This window comes from Tamandua tetradactyla, chromosome 15 (assembly GCF_023851605.1).
Source record: "Tamandua tetradactyla isolate mTamTet1 chromosome 15, mTamTet1.pri, whole genome shotgun sequence".
Lineage (NCBI taxonomy): Eukaryota > Metazoa > Chordata > Mammalia > Pilosa > Myrmecophagidae > Tamandua > Tamandua tetradactyla.
In genome coordinates, this window is record NC_135341.1 from 13,417,536 (window position 1) to 13,435,255 (window position 17,720).

A 17,720-nucleotide genomic window follows, 5' to 3' on the forward strand; every position below is an offset into this window, starting at 1 on the left:
CATACCACCCTCAGAATCAGTCACCCGCCCCTATGTGTGTAGACCCCGTGCCTTTCATCTTACCACCCTCAGAATCAGTCACCCGCCCCTATGTGTGTAGACCCCGTGCCTTTCATCTTACCACCCTCAGAATCAGTCACCCACCCCCATGTGTGTAGACCCCGTGCCTTTCATCTTACCACCCTCAGAATCAGTCACCCACCCCCATGTGTGTAGACCCCGTGCCTTTCATCTTACCACCCTCAAAATCAGTCACCCACCCCCATGTGTGTAGACCCCGTGCCTTTCATCTTACCACCCTCAGAATCAGTCACCCACCCCCATGTGTGTAGACCCCGTGCCTTTCATCTTACCACCCTCAAAATCAGTCACCCGCCCCTATGTGTGTAGACCCCGTGCCTTTAATCTTACCGACCCCACCCATAGTCCCTGGCACCAGCACCTCTGGCTTCACCAGCCAGCCCATCCTTGCTCCCATGGCTTCTCCCACCACCACCACGGCCAGCCCATTTCCACACCGGGCCTCCCAGCCTGCCTCAGATTCGGGGGAAACGGCTATGGACACCAGTCCCCCATCCCTGGCTGTCATTTTCAGGTCTCCCCCAGGCCCCATTGGGAATTCCTTCCAATTTCCCCATGCCCATCAGAGTATGAACTGGACCCCCTCTGCAAAGGTGCCTGGCTCCATCGGCCCACGTGCATCTAAGGGCAGTGCACCCACCTCAATCTTCACCCCTCCTTTTGGCTCAGGAATCACGCCTCAGCCCATCTTTGGGGCCCCTCCAGGACAGCCGCTGAGAGCCACTTTTGGTGGTCCTCCTGTCTTCGCTGGCTTCCCCATCACTGCATCTCTGGCCACCTTCCGTCCAGCCGGCAGCATTTTGGCACACCCAGCATCTAAGGCTGCATCTGATCCTGAGCCTATGGACACCACACCCCCTTCGCAGGCTGTCATCCATCACCAGTCTCCTCCTGTCTCCTGGAAGAACATCTTGCCACTTCTCAATGCCCTTCCTACTTCTACAAACACACGGCGGAATGTCAGCACTGCCTGAAGCCAAGTCTGCACTGGCTTGATGTCACAGCCAGCCAGGATCCCAGCTGCAACTTACACCTTACCGTTTGCACCAGGAGCTGCTCCTCAGCCCACATTTGGGGTCTCCATCAGGCAGCAGCTGGGAGCCATCAGCTTTGGCCCCACTTACTCTCTGGCAAACTTGGCAGCACCACCACAAGCTGCAGGTGTAAGCTCTCCTGCTGCCCAGCCACCCAGTGGCAGCATGACAGAACCAGTGTTTTCAGGACCCACACCCCCACGTTTCACCTTTGGGATCCCTGTCGGCACCAAGAGGGCCTATGGAAACAACACAGGTGCTGCCGCCAATGACACAAACCTGACTCCTGGCTTTGCTACTGCCACGGGGATGCCCAGCACTGCGGATAGCAGCTCACTGGGTGCAAAGACTGATAGAGGATCACTTGTCTTTACAGGACCTGCAGCCCTGAAGGGAATTACAGGCTGTGGGGTCAGTGTGCCTGCCCCAACACCCAGTTCCATGTCTGGAGCTCTGAACTTTGGGGAAGGGCCAAGCGGTAGAGACAGCATCACTTCTGTTCCACAGACACCAACCATCCAGGGTATGCCTAGTGCAAGAGCAGTGGGAGGTGAGAGCACACAACATGGGCACGGGGACCCTTTAGTTTCCTCTTTAGACCAAGGGAACTGGAGTCCACCTGGCTGAAATTCAGGTGGTTCAGTGGGAGGAGATGGCAGCACTGCTGGGCTAGGAGGCCCTTTAGTTCCCTCTGCCCATCAAGGGACCCGGGGCCCACCTGCCCAAAACACAGGTGGTTTGCTGGGAGGACACAGCAGCACAGCTGTGCATGGGGGCGCTTGAGTTCCCTCCGCCCATCAAGGGTCTTGGGGCCCACCTGGCCAAAAGATAGGTGGGTCAGAGGGCGGACACAGCAGGACAGCTGTGCTAGGGGGCCCTTCTGTTCCCTCTGTCCACCAAGGGACCTCGGGGACACCTGCCCAATCTACAGGTGGGTTGGTGGGAGGAGAGAGCAGCACAGCTGTGCCAGGGGGCCCTTTTACTGCTGGCTTTGGTGGAAACAACTGACCTTTGCTTGGGCAAGTGAGGAAGCAGCCTCGCCTTGGTGAACCCCCATCACCTATCCAGGTCTCAAGGAGACATTTCTTTCAGCCCAAGACACAGCATCTTGGCAAGGTAGAACCAAAACTCTACTTCAGGAACATTGATTATCTGATGTCCTTTCGGAATGGCCTTTCCACGTCTGCAAAGAAGCTCCCATCCTAGTGCTGCTGAACTCAACCTGCTCACTCTCCGTATTTATATATAAATGTGTTGTTGCGAATTTCCTCCGCTCATGTGTCTTTGCTCTTTGCATCAACTGTGGAGGAAGGACTGGCTGATATGAGTGGTGATGTGTTGAGACAGATCTAGCTAAAGATCTCTGGCCAAACAAAGAGGATGGGGAGTTAGCCATATTTTATGATTGCTTGTACTAGCTTCTGGTAACCTCTGGCATTGGAGCATTAGGGATGAAAATGCAGGAGGAAGTGAGACCCAGAAAAGGGAGAAATGAGGTGACCCACACTTTTCTCTCTCCTCTGAGCTTATCCCCCACCCCTCTGAGCTCACCGTAGAGCCTATCGTGCCTGGTGCATATCAAGAAATCACACTTTCTAATTGCAGTCTTTAAAACTTTTTAAATGTCTTTTTTTTTTTGTATCTTCTTATTTAACTTAGCATTAGACTAATCACCCTTACACATTCATCCCTCACTCAGAATGGATGACTTGGCATCCACATGCTGGGCCCAGAGGAACAGAGGAAACAAGAGCTCCGGTGCACTCTGCAGTTGTTGAACCTGTTAAGTGATGGTTTTTACCTGTTCCCTAGATGTTAACGCTCTTCCTTATAGTGTCAGAAAAATCTCTTGCTAATAATCAGACCGCCTCTAGTCTACACCACTAAAAGATCAAAGCACAAGATACTTTATTATGGCTCTGCAAAACTGCATCCAGATCTGATTGACCATGGGGTCTTACTGTTTCTTTCGTAAACATAATTGATGAAAATAACATCTTTCTAAGGCAACCCACCACCCAAGAGAACCATCTTTACATGGTACAAGAGAAAAATGTGATCATTTCCATCAGCTGTTTACAAATTTTTCTTTATTCAAGGTGGCCTCGATACTACGTCTCTGTGCTAGGAATGGGGAGAGAGCCTTAATAGACACCTCTTGCCCCAGATAAATCTACAATGTAGTGGGGGAGACAGGTGAGTAGAGTCAAAATATAGCACTGGTGGTGGAAATATGAAAGTAATAGAAAGTAGGAAGGACTTACTATGACGGGGTGAGATGAAACACGGACTGTGCCTCAAAGAAGCACGAGGGAGGTGCCAGGCGTTGAAGGTCTATTGCCAGGACAAAGCAAAAGGAGGCTAAAAGGCAGGCAAAGAAGAGAGATCACCAGTAAGTGGGACACTTTCAGGAGGTCCCATGTGGCTGAAAAGGGACGCCAAAGCCAGGAGATGTAGCTGCACGGTTTGGCAGTGGCAGATCAGGGCCAACGTTACCATAGTTGTCCGTTTCCTGAAAGAAAGTAAGGAAATTCACGTAAAGAGAGTAAGCAAAAACAAATGAGTATATCATACATTGATCTTAGAAAATATCCTTTTGGCTGCGAGAGGTAAGAATGAATGGTCCCAGAAGAGAGACAAAGAGACTTATGGGAAACGTGGCAGTGACCCAAGCAAAGAAGAGCTGACAATCTCCTGGTCTATAGCAGCCGACAGGATGAAGGGGTGAGAGAACAAGGAAGCGAAGAAGGTAACTGCAACCAGACTAGGTCTATCTAGCCATCTTGCACGTGTCAATGCACAGAAGTAGTTTGGGCGAAGATATAAGTACGACTTTAAATATTGTGGGATGCCTTTGGAGGATCCAGGCAATATTCAGAAGGCAGTTCATTCACTCATCCATTTCAGATGCATTGACTATCTTGGATGCAGTAAGGGATTATTCGAGATTGCAGCATGGGAACTGAGATTGGTGGAGAGAGGAACGTGGGTTTCCACTGAAAGGGTGGACAGGGTAAGCCTCACTAGGAGGGTGAGAAGTGAGCAAAATCTATAAAGAGGTAATTGAGTCAGACATCTGAGGGAAGAGCCTCCCAGAGGATGGGAATTGCAGATGTTGGGAATAAGCACAGGTGGGGCCCACAGGATGGATTCTGGCATCTGGTGTCCCCGGGGAGCAAGAGTGGAATCTGCAAATGGGAGAATGGGGGCAGAGGAGGACTGAGAAGATGTGGGTGGAATTCTCTGCCCCATCATGTATTTATCGGTTGTGTAGTCACAAACAGCTGACTCACGCCGCAAGGGTCTGTATGCCTTCAGTGCTTTAAAAAAAAAAAAAAAAGAGAGAGATGCCTTTAGTACTCCTTAACTCGAGAGGGATAAAGAAATTTTAGAACATGCTCTAGAAAAGAGGCAACTAAGGTGCTTTTGTTCTGTTTTGTTTTTGAGTGAACAAGGGAAAAAATGAAGGGAATCATCTGGTAGCTTGCTGTGGCTGCCTGGATCTATTCATTGACCATGTGACTAACTAAAGGAAGATCAGGGCTGGAGGGCGGTGAGAGCTTGCAGTCTGGTGCACTTAGTAAGGACATACAGGGTGATCAGGGCCCATGGGGAGCTGTCTCTCCAAACACTGAAGTGAATTAGCTTAAATATAATAAGAGTGTTTTGTTTATACTAAACAGAGTGAATATATTTGGACTTCAATTTGGGGTCTTCAGTTATACCTGTTGAAGAAGCAGGTTTAATTACACTAAAAAATACATGGGTAATAAATTTAAAAGTAGTTCTACATGCAGTAGGTTAAAGACAATGAGTCAAGTATTAAATTTTATTTTTATTTTGCCTGGACTTCTAAAAGAAAAACCTAGACAACTATCTTCTTGCAATAGTTTAGAATGATTCCAATTTGGGAGCAGACAAGCAAACTCAAGAGCTTTTTGCATAGGCTTTGTAACACAGGGTTCTGAAGAACTGTATTCAAAGGGCATTAAAAGAAAAAAATAGAAAGCAAGCAAGCTAATGGGGAAAGAAATAGAAGCAATAGAGGGGTTTGTGATCCTTTTGCCAATTCATAAGGAAAGCCTCATATGTCATAACCTTAAGTGCAGTAAAATATCTACGAATATTCCAATAATGGTGGTTTATATTTGAATCACCTAGTCAGCAGCTCTGGTTGTATCAACATGACATATATGAAGGTGCCTACTCAACCTGCATTCCAATCATTCACTTCACTTCTAACACAGGACTTTAATGACTGCCAAGCCTCAACATTTGCTTTCCTGCACCCATCTCAGACATGTGCTTCTGACAACTTATTCAGACAAAGGGAATATGACTGAACTTACAAAGCAGGACATCGCAAGCTCTTGTGTTGAAAACACAGTCAAATTTACAATTTAAAAGTAAGTTCCTGCAACATTCAATAAATTACATATTTCATACTATAAGAATTACATTATTATTGCCATAATAATATATGGCAGTTATTAGAGCTACAGCAATAACATATGCAACTGCTAATGCACTTATAATGTAGCATGCCATTGGGAAATAAAAACTAACTATATTTTTTCCTATTACCAAACAAATGCTGCTATAATCTACACAGTAATTTGAAACTGTGTAGTTAAAAGTAGAAGTTTATACCCATATTTGCTATGCATATATGGGCCTCTGTCTCATAATTTCCCACTAAAGTTAAATAAGTGGAAAATATTACACATAGACTGTTTCTATAAACTCAAGCTGTTTTGATTATTTTGATGGACTAAACTGGCTAAGTCAAGTTATTCAGTCAAAAAAAAGTCCAATCCAACCAAAAAAGTCAGAAAGGTCAAAACAATAATCAAGTCAGTCAAAAATTGAATTGTAAGTTGTTTTTTTTTTCCCCCCTAAAGAGATTGATTTGACTGGTCAAGTCAGTCAAAATAGTCAAACCAGTTTTTTGAATATAGATATAACCTCAGGCTTTAATCATACCTAGCTCATTGAAAAATAATAACAATAACTCATATTTATTAACTCATTTGATATTCATTTAAGCCCTTTGAAGTAGGTGGGGCAAATGTTTCCATTCTTAAGTTAAAGAGTTTTAGAAAGAAGTGGCTACAACATGTTTTAAGTCACAAAACAGTGACTTAAAACAGCAATTTATTATTTCTCATAATTCCATCAGTTGAATGGGTTCAGCTGGGCAGTTCTTCTACTTCCTGTGGTATAGCTCAATACCACTCATGAAATTGCATTCTGCTGGGCTCTTGATTGGGGATGGAATATCAAGGTGACCTTTCATTATTCAGTGGACTAGACTGAGTTTTGAACAAAGCAGTTGGCTTCCAAGTTGAAGTATTCCAACAGCACAAGCCCAGGGTGCATGTATTGATCAGGCCCCGGATTGCATCCCACTTGCTAATGTCCCATTGGCCAAAGCAAACCACCTGGCCGAGCACAGAGACAAGTGGGAGAGGATTACATAGGGGCATGAATACCAGGAGACTGACTCACTGGGGATCACCAACATAATATTCTACCACTCTAAGGAAAGCTGTATGGCTAACGTGTGCAGAACAAGGATTAGAACTAATCTGACTTCTTAATGTGGTTTTCTTCCCACAAGACTAAGATGGCTCTCCAATGTCACATTTGTCCTTTCCTTAGCAATATGAGAAAGATTTATCAGATTAGCACTGGTTATGGGGACATATGATGGCAGTTTAACATTGTATATCTGTTTCAAAGTTACCGGTTAAATTGGCTCCCAGTTTAAATTTCAGTCATTTTAATCTAAGAAGGAAATCTGAGGCAATAAACCTTTGCTAATTTTGACATGCTTTCATTTCCTACTCAAAACTCACAAAGACATTACACTGATCTTGCTATCTATCATCTTACCTTATTAGGTCTTTACACCAACACTGGAAAGAAGAACTGGGATAATTGCATTCCTAACCTGAACAGTTGAGGAAACTGAGAATTAAACATGTGGAGTTACTTGGTCACAATCTCATGGTGCGTGAAATGAAACCAGACTCCAACTCCTGCTCTGGAAGAATTCATAGTCTCTTGGGAACATATTTGCCTGAAGCCTTCTGCAACAACTTCCGTCTGCCCCTTCTAACTGCTTATAGCACAGATTGCCGGTACTGTATTTTGTTTTTTGAGGAGCTCCATTTCTTGCAATATAAATAGTGCACAAATAATATCCTAAACAGCAGTTCTCTAGGTTTTCAGAATCTTCACATTCTTAAGAATTACTAAGGACCACAAAGAGCCTTTTTTATATGAGTTACATTTGCCAATATTTACTTATTAGAAATTAAAATTGAGATTTTTTTTATCTCAAGAATACAAAATCATATATTCTAACAGTTGTTGAAATGATGACATCATCACATCATGTTGCTATTGTACCCACCACTGTACCCTTATGGGGGACTGAGAGTGAAAAAAGGAAAAAAAAAAAGTCTTATTTATTATGCAGAAAATACTTTTGCCCTAGTGGATCCCATGAAATGATCTCAGAGACCCTCAGGGAATGCTAGACCATACTTTAAGAACTTCTAAAAAATGTTCCCATTGAAAAAAGAATAAGTAGTGCTGGATGGCAATCTAAATATCTCTTTAAATTCACTTTTAGGTTGACAAGCAATTAAGTGAATTCTTAGAGAACAAACCCGAAGTGAAAATACCAATCCAGGATGGTAAGGGAGAATAGAAGTCAGGGCAACTATACATCTTTAAGCCAGCAGATTTAACTTTGATTGCTGTGTAGGGTGGAGGAGTCAAAAGAACAAGATCAGAGCTGGCTCAAAGTGATTAATTTCATAGAAGAAACTCCACTCAGGCCTCAGCTTTGTGCCAAGAACCCAAAAGGATACTCTCTATTCTTCAGTGAAAAGTGGGAGTGAAAGAAATAAACTGCCCTACAGAAAAGGACATAGAAGATGTTTTCCTCTCCAGATTGGTTCTGGATGAAAGGGGGAAACTCTATATGACTCCCAGGCCCAGGGATGAGCCTGGCCCTGGCACCATGTGATGAAGATTGTTTTCTTGACCAAAGGAGGAAAAGAAATGGACCAAAGTAAAGTGACAGAGGCTAAGAGATTTCAAATAGAGTCAAGAAGTCATTTTAGAGGCTACGCTTATGCAAGCTTCAGCCAGATATTACATACTACCACAGTATGCCAAGCCCAACCAATAGCATTCCTGAGAATCTTAGGGAGTGCTCTAGGCCCTGTCCAAGTCTCTATAAAAGTTTTTCTTAGTAATTTAATTTCCCCTGAAGATTGAGAGGAAGAGCAAATGAGAAGGAGGAGGGGTAACTAAGAAATTTAACAAATCACTGTGACTACAGACTCATTATATACAGATATTTCTTGTTAGTGTCTAGTGTTTTAGAATAGCTAGAAGGAAGTACCTGAAGTTGTTGAACTATAATCCATTAGCACTAGTCTTTGATAATGATTGTAAAATTATATAGCAAAAAAAAAAAATCAATTTCCCGTGTTTGTGTAGATCTATTTCTGAATATTTTGTTCTTTTCCACTGATATATATATATTTCTGACAATATTACACAGTCTTAGTTAACCGACCTCTATTGTAAGTCTTAAAATTGGGTAGAGTCCAAAGCTAGTAGTCAATAAGAGGTTGGGGAAGGGGTCATGAGATGTTTGGGGCTTTCTTTTTTCTACTTATTTGTTTTTCTGGAGTAATGCAAATGTTAAAAAAATGATCATGGTGATGAATACACAACTATGTGATGACAATGTGAACCACTGATTATCTACTTTGGATGGACTGTATGGTATGTGAAATATCTCAATAAAGTTAAATTTAAAAAATAAAGCAGAAATAAAAGAAAGGGCAGGTTTCTTATAAAAATCAACATTTATACAAGCAGCAACAATGGAAACCAGGTGACCACCGAATAATGTCATCAAAAGTCTCAAAAGAAACTAACATCAACCTAAAATCATATATTGGTTGTCTTAATTCCTCAGCTGCTGAAACAATTATACAAAATGGGTTGGCATATACAATGGTGATTTATTGACTCATGGTTTTGAGGCTAGAAGTCCAATGCTGAGGCATCAACAGGGCAATGTTTTCTTCCCAAAGAAAGGTAGTGCTCTGGTGCTGGCTGCAGGTGATCTTTGGGTCCTTGTCTTCTCTACCCCATGATGATGTACATGGCAGTATCCTTCTCTCTGTTCTCTTCCAGGTTCTAGTGACTTCCACCTTCCTGCTCCTCCACGTGGCTTTCTCTTCACAAAGTCTCCATACCTGAACTAAATATAATGTCTTCAAGAGGTTCTATTTACAATGGTTGCACACCCACATGAAGAGATGAAGAAAAAAGAACACGTCTGGGGTATATAATTCAACCTGCCACACTCATGAAACCGACTTACTAGAAAAAGGGCAAAAATGACATGCCTCTATAAACAAAACTGAAAGAGTTCACCAACATTAAAGACTCCCCAGTGAAAATTCTAAAGGCGTATTTCAAAAAAGAAGAAAACTGATCCCAGCAGAACGGTCTGAAATAGAACAATGAATAGTGAGCAAAAAATTGATAAATCTGTGGCCAAATAAAAAAACAATGATAAGATATTAATGATAACATCCAACATACAGAGACACAAGACAAGCACATGAAGAGAGATCTGCAACGTTGGACAACAGTCTAAATTGGGAGAGAGTTATGTAGAATTAAACTATACGAAACAAGTATCATGTATTGTCTGTAAAGATGTATCAAGGAATGGTTGTTTCATCAAATCCTCTACATAAAAGAGTATCATATCGTCTTTGGAAGTTTGTGAGATTTAAACATGTAGTAAATAAATCTGCTTTGTTAAGGAAATGTGTTTTGTCAACTACAATGGGCTATCCTAGCATTAGACCAAATGTGTAGTAGATACCCAAGAAATGTAGGTAGATGGATGGATGGATGGAGGGAGGGATAGAAATAGATACATAGATACATAGATAAGATACGATTAGATTAGATTAGAACAGATTTTGCCATTTCTGACCCTGATGCTTAGTACCTCTCAGGCAGAGTCTGATACAACATAAAGTCCCAAATGCTAATTTCCTGAATTTCTGCTCCTGGATCTGATTAGTATTTCTTGGACTAAAGGAAATGTAGAGAAACAGCAGAGCATTTGTCTGTACGAACACTCTTGGGGTGCCACTGGTCACCCAGTGAAATCAGGCCATTACAATTTCCTGCCTGTGTAGAGGACACGGTCTTTCTCCTTTTCTGAGTGAAATGTGACATCAAGTGTTGAGCCACTTGTGAATATCTTCATACTAGGCCCAGAACTTATCTGTCTTCTCTGGACACTGCCAAAAAAAAAAAAGTATGGCACAATAAAAAGTGTGTCGCTGTTTCCTGAGAGAAATGGTCTCCTTTCTAGCTTTTGACTGAAAATCATGGGCAATTGAAAGCCTGGTTTATCCCTGTGGACTATTAGTCACCCTATAAAAGTTAATTTAAAACAAATTAATCCATAAATTTCTACATTGTCTGCAAATACTTACCACTATAAAAAACCTAATTTAAACCCTTTCCCTTCTATTCTAAATTAGGGTTGTACTGCATTTTAGAAAATGTCTTCCCGACTCAGAATAAATTACCAGTTATTTCCTTTCTTATTGGTATCAGTGGAAGTTCTGAGTGTAGTGTTTGGTGCAGTATCACAGCCGCTGAGTGCTCAAAGAGAGGAAGAAAGAATGAACAGTATTTTACATAAGCCTTGTTACATAAACTTTATGCATTGGAGAAGTATAATTTTAAATGCAGCTCTTCAGGCCATTCCTCCTGAAAGTCACTTACTAGAGCTTCTTAGTTAACACTTTAGTCAAACTTAGGATGCGGAAGAAAATGAATCAGAGACGTAGGTCTTTTATGAAGACAGAATTTCTGCTCCTACCAAGTTCATCAATACTGGCACCTCCAATGGCAACAAGAAGGAGTGGACTTCACTTAATTATGAAAAGACTAAACCTGGTAAGTTGAACCATTAGGTGGCTTAGATTTCTGCTGAAAAGCTAAAATGAAATTTCTATTTACTTTACAAACATTGTTTTAAAAGAATTGCAGAGTATGGTAAATGACTAGATTAAAATTTTTTTTTGTCCTTTCCAGGTAGATGGAGTAATAATTAGAAGCCCAGTAATTTGGAATGCTAATTTATAGTCCCCACTTCTTGAGGGGCAGTCTGTTCAAAAGGAGGCTTTGCCACATTTAGTACCTTGGAACTTTTAGAAATTCAGCTTCTGTATGGAATAATTCTGTTCCTCATGCTAAGCAATTTTTACCCAATGTATTTTAAAAAATGGTTACCCTCTAAGTCAGAAAGGACTCAAGTGTTGATTAAATCGATCCCATTGTCTACAGTCAATAAGAATGAATAAGAAAGAATTTAGCACAGGGAGACACAGGAAAGGTGTTAGGTGGCTGTCATTCTATAATCTAAAAAAAAAAGGCACTTACAGAGCTGCTAATTATCAAGCTCTCCCCACCACTATACTGATGTTAAATGGCACTGTTCCATTAGCTGTAATTATTCCATTTGTAATAAATAAGCATTAACCATTTTCAAATGTACACTCACAAATCATTTTTAAAGGATGAGTTTCATGCATTTAAAACCATATATTTCAAAAACAGCCTAGGAGACAAATCTGCATGAAGGCCTAAATTCAAATTAGAAATGCATTTGAAAAATTAAAATGAAATATATTCAGTAACAGAAATTATTACAGCCTGCAAAACTTTTTTTTTCCTAAATCAGGGAAGAAAATTACTACACCAGAGTAGAGAAGAAAAATGATTAGATATTCAGATAGATGGGTGTGCTAATTCTTTGAAAGACTCAGCACCTGGAATTTAAGAAGCAAATTGTATGAGGATAGACTCTGTTGTTACAGACCAGAGGCAGTAGCATAAACACATGACATCCTTGATCTCTGTTCGGGAGAGCTGGGAAGTAAGCATCTCTTCACAAAGGCAGAGATACAGGCCTGGGTGTGAGTGGGTGGTGGGAAGGCTCACATGCAAGAGGGAAGAAGTAGCTAGAAGTAGAACAAGGCTTAAACCTTCACCACAACCGCCGCCTGGAATTCCTTTTAAGGAATGTCAGATTGATTGCATCCACTAATCCTTAGGAGTTTACCTACTGTGCTTAAACTAAGAATAAAATGATTACTTAGCAATACTTTAAAATTTCATCAAATTGCACATTTCCTTATGAAGCTCTACTTCAATTAAATTTACAAAACAAAATAAAAAGTTAATTAACAGATTGTAGGGTTACTGTAAAAATATCGGCATGCCTACCTGTGGGTTAAAAAAAAAAACCTTGGTCATTAGTAATGTAAAGTATGAACAATAAGCAAGTTTGTGAATTGTTTCTTCAGATTTTTGTTTTTCAAGGCAAATAAAAAATAAGCCCTTACTCTATTAATGAACAAAGAGAGTCAGAGTTCTGTTTTGTTTCCCATCTTGTATGAGAAGAGGGGGCTAACACTTTAGCTCAGGAGTTCTCAAATTTTTTTCTAGTGTGGATTCCCTCAAAGTCCCAGCGATTTTATTAGCACAGCAGAAGCTCTGGTTACATCTAAACTGATTTTATGAACACTGAAAAATTGTATTAGCAGAAAGTGCCACTTTCTATACACACACAATACAAACACTGAACCAAGAAAAAAATCTGTTAACAACAACAAAACAAATTTGCTGTTGAGAAAGAGAGATTGTGTTTGGACTAGAATAGCTTAAAGCTGTGCTGTCCAAGAAGGCAGCCACTGATGTGGTTATTTAAGTTTCAATAAATTAAAATTAGATTAAATAAACTTAAAAACTTAGTTCCCCAGTCATCCTAGTCACATTTCAGTGTTCAGTAGCCACACATTGGAGAGCATAGATTTAGAACATTTTCTAACTGTCTACAAGGAGAGTAGACCCAGACAGTTTTATGACCAATAAAAGAAGCTGGTGAGTTATTAATCATTTGGTTAGGTATCTAGAGGGGATTGGTTGTTGGCAGATGTGGTAGGGTCTATTGGGTTCATTTGCCTTTCTGTGGACCAAGTTGGGCCAGTGCCACATGGTCTTCTACTCTGTCTAGAAAATCGATTTCTAGCCTAAAGACAAGACCTTTATTTATTAGAGGTTCTAACCCCGTTTACATGTTTGCCCAACATAAGAGGTTTATTGCCTGAGAATATGATTTAATCAGCTGATTTCTTCAGAAAACTATATTTCCTTACATATTTTTAAAGAGTCTGTCTGTGTTGACTGCAGCAGCTGTCTCTAACCCTTTCTTAAAATACAATCTTACCTACCCTTAGTCCCACCAATCAATTAGATTAGAATCCCTAGGGGTGGAAGCTAGGCAAAAGTATTTTGGAAAAGCTCCTACAGTTCTAATGCATGGTCTTAGGTGAGACCATGCTCCAATATGAGTGTGATTTGCTTCACTCCCAAGTTCCTTGGTGTACAACCTGGCCATGTCACCCATTTGTGTTTGGGTTGGAGGAAGATATATCCAGGCTTCCTGTGCCTCACTGTCTTCATCAGTAAAATAGGAACAAAAGTCTCATCAAATTGCCCAGAGAACTAAATGAGATAAAACTTGTACTCTTTTTATGCAAATCTCATTTCTTTGTGTTCACTGTGTTCTTTATAATACGATGGTGCTTCAGAGTCTTAGTTTGGGAAGAGGCATATTCCTGCTTGGCGTTCAACACTGAAACTGATTCCTTATGGGGGAACAAAATGAAATAAAATCACTCATACGCTACTCACTCTCAGGCCCACTTGGAACAAATTCCATACAGTTCCCGTTTAATCACTTTATGTCCCATATTGCATTGGCTACAAACTCAGTTCATTTTGCAAACTGCTTCTTAGCAGACAGGAAGATTCCAGAAAATGGCGGGAGAGAACACATTTCACTTGAGACGATTTCATCCATTTCATTTGGTATATTGCGGGAAATCTATTGGCCTGTTTTAGTGGTAGAATACCTTGCTTTAGCACAGGAGCATAACTTGAGTATTACTGAAGTAAACTACATTTTCTGAACTCAGAGGCAACATGAGAACAGAGATCACATATAGTTATTCATTTTGGGGTCCTGCAAGTCTTGCAAAAAAGAAGATATTCAGTTGATTTTGGGGAATTGGAATTCAACAGGCAAATTTGAGATTACAAATAGTAGCTAGCCTGAAATTCATTTTTCAGGATTTGGAATACATTAAATATTTTGACCACTATCTTATCTCCCAATGGCATCATAAAGAAGATGACCAAGACAGAGGAAAATACACAGGGGTTGCAGCTTTCCACTGAATAATCCATATGTGTTTTCCAGTATTTCAAGTTTTTATAAAGCAAAATCTGTGTGCTCTGCAGAGCCACAGACTTTTTAAAGACAGGCTTGATAGACAGATCAATTTGATGCCTGACAATGTGAGGGGGGTCGGCTCATTTTTAGCACAGTGAAGTGCAGCAACAGAGGTGAAAAGTTAGAATTACCCCACATGACCTGCCCTATATTCCAGCGTTGTTTCAGCTACAATCCAGCTAAATGACCACGAAGTGTGACTATCAAGGGGTGGGGGGTTGTTTGGGGGGAACTGATGGTAAGATAAAGAAGAGATCTGTTGTTTAAAAAAATCCTCTACAAACAAATTCAGGAAAAATCTAAAGTTAAAAAAAAACTTCAAAAATCCCAGAAATAGAACGCCCTTGACTTTTAGTTTCCAAAGAAAGTCAAAAAGGCTGATCCTTGGAAAATTTTGAAAGGCACAACGTGTGTCTGCTCCACCTCTAACCTTTCTCTGCCCCTTTTTCCCACCTTTCACAGGCACTCCTCCTGGTACCAGGGGCCCCCTGACTTCTCATCAATCATTTGTGATTGCTGAGTGATTGGCATTCTCTGAATGAAACTCATTCACACTCAAGTGGTACCTAGAGCTCTTATTTGCATTTAAACCCTTTTCTTTCTAACAGTGAAATTGTCACCTTTTTTTTTTCTTAAAAGATTTTCAAGCAGAAAATAAAAGTGATGAAGTGTGTGTGGGGGGTAGGGTTCATGATCACGGAAGGTCTATTTTTCTCAGGTCTGAAAGCGTACCTTAGTGCCTTTATGTTTCACTTAGAGAAGGCAAACAGGATGGAAGGATGGAGGAATGGAGAGAAGGAAGAAAGGAAGGAAGGGGAAAAATGATGGGAAAGAGAAAGAAAAGGGAAGGAAGGGAAGAGGAAGGAAAGGAGAGGCTAGGGAAGGAAGGGTTGCAGATTTGTTGCTTGTTGCTCTTTTTAGGGAAGTGTTTGGAGTTAGAGGAGATGGAGGAATGTATCCTCTTGGCAATGACTTCTTCTAGACCCTATAGCCTACCTCTTGTCCCCTCTCAATACAAGTGACTAGGGATCTGTCAATTCTCCTGATTCCAACAGTTTTACCATGACTAATCTCATTCCATTCTCCTGGAATGGAGTGGGGGAAGTACACACATTTTCTTTTGCAACTTTTTGGTAGTTTTTTCCTATGCCTTTATGTTTGAATGATCTAGAATAAACCCTGTATATTATTTCTTGTCCTAACCTTGCTCTGTGACAAAACAACAGTGTGAAAACCTTTAGGGCAACACAGGCATCACCAGCACATTTTGTCAGAGTCTCTCCATGAAAAGCGAGCTCCAATCCCTTGGCAATTTATTCACATGACTGAGTACAAGATAAGGAATTGGTATGAGACCAGACAAGACTGGATTGAAATTTCACATTTAAAGGTGGGTTCTCACATACACTTCTCTCAAGTTGTATTGTTAATAGTCTCATTGGCCTTGCATGTTTAGCAGGAAAGATCAATTAGCAATTTCTGCCCTGGGGCCTGGGACAGGAAGAAACTTATTTGCCTTCTCTTGTCTAAACTTCTTAAACAGTTTAGGCCCTGTCCAACCTTTCTTTCTTCACAATTTTCAGCCTCTTTGTTGCCCTCGCCCCATTCTCATTCCCTATTCCTCCCTCTCTTTCTCATTTTGTTAACTGCTAGTTCAGAGTTTGTCTGTTTTTAGTTCGGTGGCTTGAGTTAATAGAAATGACATGTGAATGTTCTAAATTACAGCATCCCACGGCATCCTTTTTCCCAAAGAACACAAATTCTAGAAATTTTATCTAGACTTCAGAAAGGTAAAAGCATCAAGAAAAGTACATGAAAATAGTTGCTTCACTACAAAGTCTCTGGCGCTTCTATTTGTTCTGCAATGGTGGCAAAATTGCAAATGTTTCACATCAAGATAATATTAATGATGATGATGGTGGCTAAATACTTACATTTAAACAACAGACTCAGAAAGCCAGTCGGCCAAGACTGGCAAGGGAAGAGCAGCTTGCCATCTCCCACCTCACTCTCACTCCAGCCTGGAATGGCAGGTGGAATGACTGGCACTCTGGAAATTCATTCCCCCACGCCTTTTTTGGGGGTTGTGGTTGCCAGTCATGTAAAATCGAAGTCACCTAAGTTAAATGTTCTCACCATAACCCTGTATTGTTTTATAAGCCACAATCATCCCAAGAGAGCAACGGGGGCAGCTTCTTGCACTAGAAGAGAATGGAGCTCTCAATGAACAGGGACTAATAATCTGAAGTGTGCCAACAGATCCCCAATCCTGAACGGCCATCGCAAAAGTGCACATTGCTAATTTGAAGGGGAAGAGTTTCCACACAGGTGTGAGTCAGACAGTCAACACAGGCTTTGGGATGAGACGGGAGCTTTGAGTGCTTCTTTTTTAACTTCTCTGGTTTCCTTCCTCCACAATAAAATGGATGTAATGGTGCCTACCTCACAGGTTTCCAAGGATATATTATATAGTACATGTAAAGCATTTATTTTTTTTGTATAGACATTGCAAAAAATAAGTGTATTGTGAAAACTTCAATAAGCAAAGCTGTTTTTGTCTAAGAATAAAACTGGCTTGTGGAGATGGTGGTGATACGAGAGCATGGTCATCAAAAGGGGCACCTGCAATACACACCAACAGATGTTTGCCAAGCAGAGATATCAGCCTATCACTTCTGGACTTTCCAATTTGTTAACGGATTTTTTTTTAAAGGTAAACAAAGACCATAAATGTTCATGTGAACTCTCCCAATAAGTTAGCAGCTAATTCATATTTTAGAAATATGGCCAGACCAACTGGATGGGCTAAAGGAAACTGTCCTAGGATAAAATCTGGCCCTTGGGCTATCTCTTCCCACCTCTAGCCTAACAGATCATAAGCATCCCACAGATAGTAATCATGACTATTATCCTTAGCCTTGGCCACAGCAGCAAGGAGACAATATTGTCTGGTCCAATAGTAAAGACTGTGCTGTAATCCTAAAAATTGATGATCTAAGGTCCTGCATGTTCAGAGTTAGTTATGAATTCATCAGTTAGTGGCTCCATAAGCACACTCTGTCTCACCTAAGCCTAACTAGGCACAGCCAGGCTTGACTAGGAATTCAGTAATACCCTGGGAACAAAATCACAAAATGGAGCACATTCTACCTGGTGAGAGGAGGAAAAAACTAAACATG

General features: G+C 41.1%; 1 protein-coding gene across 14 annotated transcripts; it reads left to right on the forward strand.

Moving 5' to 3' along the window:
- The first annotated feature begins 320 nt into the window (after positions 1–320).
- LOC143657859 (nuclear pore-associated protein 1-like) lies at positions 321–9,952 on the forward strand. Of its 14 annotated transcripts, none has more exons than XR_013162988.1 (3): positions 321–1,665; positions 5,363–5,521; positions 7,019–7,213. XR_013162988.1 is itself a non-coding variant. In XM_077130361.1 (3 exons), the coding sequence occupies exons 1-3, from the start codon at positions 1,077–1,079 to the stop codon at positions 9,410–9,412; spliced, it is 540 nt and encodes a 179-aa protein (XP_076986476.1). In that variant the 5' UTR covers positions 323–1,076; the 3' UTR covers positions 9,413–9,952. The 14 variants fall into 14 exon arrangements, 6 of the variants coding, with proteins under 6 accessions (XP_076986476.1, XP_076986475.1, XP_076986470.1 ...); XR_013162989.1 differs by lacking the exons at positions 5,363–5,521; positions 7,019–7,213 and adding an exon at positions 2,208–2,486 and having other exon boundaries at positions 321–1,371; positions 1,492–1,665; XM_077130361.1 differs by lacking the exons at positions 5,363–5,521; positions 7,019–7,213 and adding an exon at positions 9,342–9,952 and having other exon boundaries at positions 323–1,371; positions 1,492–1,665.
- Positions 9,953–17,720: the final 7,768 nt, after the last annotated feature.

What these genes read in the sequence shown, in the direction of transcription:
- LOC143657859 (XM_077130355.1), top strand. Translation starts at nt 1,077, where the DNA reads ATGTCACAGCCAGCCAGGATCCCAGCTGCAACTTACACCTTACCGTTT. An exon ending in TAGTGCAAGAGCAGTGGGAG is followed by an intron (nt 1,666 to 9,341) that starts GTGAGAGCACAC and finishes GTTCTCTTCCAG; the next exon opens with GTTCTAGTGACTTCCACCTT.